Source organism: Sinocyclocheilus anshuiensis, unplaced genomic scaffold (genome assembly GCF_001515605.1).
Source record: "Sinocyclocheilus anshuiensis isolate Anshui unplaced genomic scaffold, SAMN03320099.WGS_v1.1 scaffold964, whole genome shotgun sequence".
NCBI lineage: Eukaryota > Metazoa > Chordata > Actinopteri > Cypriniformes > Cyprinidae > Sinocyclocheilus > Sinocyclocheilus anshuiensis.
This window is the reverse complement of record NW_015552666.1, coordinates 1,082,802-1,088,759: the sequence shown is the minus strand read 5'-3', so window position 1 is coordinate 1,088,759 and position 5,958 is coordinate 1,082,802. Positions and strand designations below refer to the sequence as shown.

The 5,958-nt window shown below is 35.8% G+C and overlaps 1 protein-coding gene and 1 pseudogene across 5 annotated transcripts in view; one reads left to right on the top strand and one right to left on the bottom strand.

Moving 5' to 3' along the window:
- Positions 1–3,322, top strand: part of LOC107667396 (transmembrane prolyl 4-hydroxylase-like) — a 7,308-nt gene extending 3,986 nt beyond the window's left edge. For 4 of the 5 annotated variants that reach the window (XM_016459070.1, XM_016459068.1, XM_016459066.1 and 1 more), the window contains 4 exons: positions 856–1,041; positions 1,258–1,387; positions 1,471–1,594; positions 2,451–3,322. In XM_016459070.1, coding sequence (XP_016314556.1) covers positions 856–1,041; positions 1,258–1,387; positions 1,471–1,594; positions 2,451–2,671 — 661 coding nt within the window. In that variant the 3' untranslated portion in view covers positions 2,672–3,322. The remainder of the gene's footprint in view (positions 1–855; positions 1,042–1,257; positions 1,388–1,470; positions 1,595–2,450) is intronic. The other variant, XM_016459067.1, reaches the window with a different exon arrangement.
- Positions 3,323–3,886: 564 nt separating this feature from the next.
- LOC107667311 (solute carrier family 26 member 6-like) overlaps positions 3,887–5,958 on the bottom strand; it is a 4,906-nt pseudogene continuing 2,834 nt past the window's right edge.

Sequence of the window (5,958 nt, the reverse complement as noted above, 5' to 3'; positions counted from 1 at the left end):
ACTATACCCCTAAAAGTGAGCATATTAGTACCATACAAGTATGCATGCTTTAAGGGTAGATAAGTTACAAAGGTGCACCTTTGAGGGTACCTCATGAAAAATAAACACGGTGCTACATAAGTACTAAAATTTATTATTATTATTATTATTACCATGGTAAATTTGTTGTTACCTCAGTTTTAGTACAAATACTGTGGTTACTGTAATACAAGCATGGTTCACTTTTGTAAAAGGCTGCCAGGCTGTTGTACCCCTAAAGGTGAAACTTGTGATCAAAGCTGAATTTTCAGCATCATTACTCCAGTCTTCAGTGTCACATGATCCTTCAGAAATAATTCTAATATCATTTGCTGCTCAAGAAACATTTATTATTATTATTGCTGCTTCATATTTGTGTGGAAACCATTATGCATTTTCCAGAATTAATTTTATATATAGTAACAATGTTATGTAATGTAATGTAATAATGAGGCAATGGTTTCTTAAGATCTACTTACGCTTCTGATGCTTTTGGGAAACGCAGCCCCATTTGAACAAGCACTGTGACTGAGCCATGCGTCAGCAGCGAACGCTGTCTGTGATTGATTGGTTCTGTCTTTCAGCATTTGCGTGTGTTCCGATGAGCAGGAGAAATGGTTCTATCCAACACAATTATTTGCTAATATACTTAGAAGCTTTTTTATGCATCGAATTTCTTGATAAATAAATAAAATGAATGGTTAAAAAATGCATCGAGTGAATCGATATTTTTATGTGAGGATCGAGAAAGGAAAACTTGAAATCGCATCATATGACCCCTTTAATGTCCTTCCTTCTTGGTTTGTATTAATGCTGTATATCTTTCTGTCTTTCAAGAGTCACTAATTTAACGCGACTACCATCCTCACTGGTGGAGTTAAGTGAACCTCTACAAGTGGTGCGTTACGAGCAGGGTGGCCATTACCACGCTCATCATGACAGTGGGCCAGTGTACCCTGAAACAACCTGCACACATACTCGCCTCGCCGCCAATACCACCTCCCCATTCCAGACGTCCTGCAGGTAAACCAAAGAGATTAAGATTAATATTTTATAATGTTTAATCATATAATATGATTTAAAAAAACATTATCACACAAGCAAATATGTATTTAGAACAACAGCATGATTATGAGTGATATTGTTTAAAGTCAGTTAAATGAAGTTAATATCATGTAACAAATTTCAGACAAAGTTTTTTCCCCCTTAAGTTCATAGTATTTGTGGGGTTTTTTGCAGGTACATCACAGTTCTGTTTTACCTTAATAATGTAGAAGAAGGGGGGGAGACTACCTTTCCAGTGGCAGATAATAGGACTTATGAAGAAGCGGTGTGTCCTATTGAATTAAACATCTTTGCATGTGTATTTGTGAGTCAAACACAAGAATTTTGCACAGTTTTACGCATATGCCACAGCCAATAATTGGATGCACGTATCCATGTGTTTCCCAGTCACTGATACAGAACGATGTGGATCTGTTGGACACCAGGAAACATTGTGATAAAGGCAACCTGAGAGTGAAGCCCATTAAGGGGACGGCAGTTTTCTGGTACAACTATCTCTCTGATGGTAGAGGTAATGAATATAACTTATCTGCTATTTTGTAATGCATTGTTTTATTGTTAATAAAATTATTAAAAATCTTCTTAAGTAATTGAAGTAAAGCTGAAATAAAATATAAATATTCTATGAGAAACTTGAAACAAATGAAAATTAGAAATAAGCTGAAGTACTAAAATTACTAAAACTATTAAAAACAAAGCTATGTAGAAATATTTAATAAGTAGTTAATAAAAAAATGACAAAAGCACACAAACATTCCAAAAATAAAAGCGAATTCAAAATATTAATAAATATTATAATGGTATATAAATAATACTAAAATAACACTGTTTTGGAATGAAGTTAAGTGAAACATAATGGTAGTGTAATATCAGTGTGTCGTTTGTTATCCATAAATGCAATGTGCCTAATCAATGTTTGATATAAAAATATTAAAAAGTTTCTGAAAGTTGTTACTCAGCTTAACTGAATGTTTGAATTTGTGATAAATAACAAACTTCTAGTACTGTAGATACAGTAGTTCAGAAGCATGACTTTTTGAATTTAACATTTTTTCATTACAAATTGTATTATTACCATAACAACTTGAGTGAAAAGTTTAACTTAAATATTTGTTTACATTTCAGAATGTCTTAGTTCCCATTTTATTTAATGATAGCAGCATTCAAGCTGGAATGAACTCCACAACTTTGTTCAAAATCTATAAATCCATCTCCAGCATGATTTCAGAAAGATCCAGAGAGCATTTTGTGGAGTTACATTTAGTCATAAATTTGTTTAAATGTCACTTGATTGAACCCACTTTAAGAAGTTACTGTATCTAGAAAATGTTGTTCATTATCTTGTTGTGCTGTGCTGCCCTCTGTAGGTTGGGTTGGTGAACAGGATGAGTATTCTCTTCATGGTGGCTGTGTGGTGACACAAGGGACTAAGTGGGTTGCCAATAATTGGATCAATGTCGATCCAGATTACCAGCGGCAGACACGCTACCAACAGTTTGTTTCTCAACAACAAGAGACACAAGAGCAAGAAGAACTCATTTCAGAACTGAACTCAGACCAGCACGTAGAAAGACACCAAGACCTGTAAACGCATACATCCAGGTACAACAATGCACATATATACACATTCACTTCTGTGTTGCAATCTATATATAGTCACCCACTTCCTCTTTCACATAAACATCCAGACACACAGTACATTACCAGTAGAAAATCACTATACACACACTCGTGTCTCTGCATCAATTATACACCCTGAAGCACTGACCTCATACCAACAAACACAAAAATACACTCGTACTTTGAACTGTATGTTTGGTTCGCTCTTCCCTACATGCACACTAAAGAATTGTAGCCCTACCAACATTTCCTCATTTTCAGAATTGAATGAGCTTTACTCAACCTCCAGCGGTCCCAGTGTCAGAGCTGGAATTTTTGTTGGGTTGGATTCAGGGATAAGCAGCCTGAGCATTATGCAATTGTGAAAGACAATGCTACTGTTCCTAATGTAGATATTTGAAGGCATTATTATTTATTTTTTCATGGGAATGCAGCCATATTCGGCAACTTTGTTTACATACAGAATGACACTCTACTGTACTTTCCAAAGGCCGTACACACTGCAGATAATCGTTAATGCAGTGATAGTAAATAGAAGTGCATACGAGATGTGTAGCTCTTCCCTGTACGTGTTTTGTCTTGCAGCAAATAAACTGCTCTCAGTGCTAAAGCAACTTCACAATTGCTGGAGGATGTAGTGTGTACTGGCCAAAGAGTGTGGAAAAAATGTATGCTATTGCTTTCTGCTGAAGTGACATTTAAACTGACATCTAAATCACCCAACACTTGAGGAAAGTTATCTGCAGGAACACTCAGTAGTGACTTTTTCTGTCAAGTTTGTTAGTTTTCTGTTAGTTTTAATCATAACTATTAACAAAAAATTATTAAGAGTTTTAACCTATGTAACATCTAGTCAGCCTCCATCTCTGCCAGGTTGTTTCTTACACTTGTTCCCTCTCAGATATTCCTGAAAAGAAGCATGTAAAACTCGCACAATCTTGTATGATTCATTTGGATTTCAGTAATTTATTTTGTAATGTTTTCTTTGTTAATTGCAGTGCATCCAAAGATTGACTGAAGTTAACTTATTTTATTTATTTGTTGGAATTGAATCACATTGTTGCTGTTAAAATGCACAGAATCACTTTGTCAAATAAATTATTAAATTGACCAATCAGAAATTAGGACAAAAAAGACATTGCATTTTCCATTTTAACATTTGACATTTTGCAAACAGATTATCATAAAATGATTTCTGTATAATTCACAACAATCCTTCACTAGTAAACTAAAAACAAAAAATACAATACAAACATATTAAATACATTTTAAAGCCTATGTTTCATAGTCAAATGGGGGAAAAAAGTAACAGACATGTTTCATTAGTGTCAACTGCAGAGCCAAATTCTATTTGAAACTTCATGGAGAGGTTTAGTTTTTTTTATATAGCTTGAATAAAATCAGAAGAGCTTGTAGAACAAGAAGAAGAAATCAGACGATTTCTATCATAGTCGGGTCCCACTCATATCCTGAAATGAGAAGTTTGAAATCATGTATATATTCTACAATAATTCCATGAATTGTATATTCTATGTGAATGTGATATTAGTGAGTGCATATATTGGTGAACCTACTAGAACATTCTCATAGCTGTGGACCGTCTTAGCTCCCCGGTGTTTGAGACAATACAGAACTGCATCATGCACAGTAGCAAAGACACCTCCTTCAGTGAAGACATCAGAGAAGAAGCCGCCACATTCAAGCTGTTCCACCACCAGTGCTTGGGTGAAAACAAAGCATAGCCCAGATATTTTTCAGTCATTGACCGAATAAATCATCAGACAGGAAGGCTGATTTTTTAAGTCCACTGTAACCTTGACACTCTTACCTTGACAGCCTGCCAAGAAGATATCCACATCAATCTCACCAAAATCGTGGAATATCTACAAAAAGAGATGGTGATGAGTGCTCGGTTGCAATGCAAAGTCACTGCTCTCATAGAATTTTGAATCACTTACATTCCTTAATGTCTTAATGGCCACAGTATCAATAAAGTTAGCAGTGGAGAAATCCAAGATGATGGAATGGATGTCCCAGGTCCACTTCCCAAGGGATCCCAGAGAAACCCTTTCCAGGTCTCGGCTTAAAGTGTCTTCGCTGCTGGAGTCTAGAGTGCTGGTGTCCCCATCATGTAGATCTGACACTGACCCCAGGGTGGCGGTGTCAGGATCAGTACCCTTAAGGTACATCCAGGTGTGATGGCCATCGGATGTCCTCGCTGTCTCCGGTATTACGAACACTGTACTGTTTTCCCACTCACTCCAGCCAAGCTCTACCTCTCTGTATATGTCTCCATTTGTTTCCCTCAACTGCCCTGCTTCCTCTTCCACTGAAAATACAGCTTTTTTGGATCGCTGAGAGAGGCTTCCCTGAAAGCTATTTTCTGTAAAGGAAGAATGAAAGAGACGGTTCCCAGAGTTGAGAAATGATCTATGCTGCAAGTATTTGACATTAGACATGTTGCCTTGCTTGCTGCCTACATAGAATTATTATTTTATAAGTGACTGTTTTGGGAACCTTCACATTGGCACACACTAACAATTGATTTCAATAAAGTTTGCTAAGTTGGTGTGATACTGTAGTAATCATAAATATACACACAAATATTTTGTAAAATAATCCATTTGTAATTACACAACTATTTTTATCAATATTTTTCATTATTTAATCTTTTTATTTTTAATATAACATTTTATAAATATAATATATTTTCACATAAAAGTTCATCAGAATGCATTCTGAAATTGCCTTCTCCACAAAGGTGAAGCTGCCTTAAAAGTTGGACAAAACAAGGTATCTTATCTTTGTGGGCAGCTGGTTTTGGAACAGAGCATATATAATAGTACAGGATCAGGCCTAGCTACCTTAGCTATGCTAATGTAGCAGTTCATAATATGGAAATGGTTAGCAGAGATCATCTACCTGTCTTTTAGTCTCTCTTTGGGTTCTTCGCTCTGCTCTCCTCTCTCTGCGTCTCCGCTTGGCCTCCTGTCTCCGTTTATAGGTGAGCATTTTCCCGATGTCCAGGCCACTCTTTGCGTAAACCTCAGCAATTAATATGCATTAATGAAAATAATATAGGTATATCTTCAAAGACAGCAGTTCTCAACCTTTCTGAGTCTAAAGGCCCCCATCCATCGTCCACAACAATATTTGAAACTATGACCCCTAGCCATTTCAATCTATGGCAACTCTTTCTGTAAATTAAAAAATATATATAATAATAATAATAATAATTACAATACAAATTAAAAT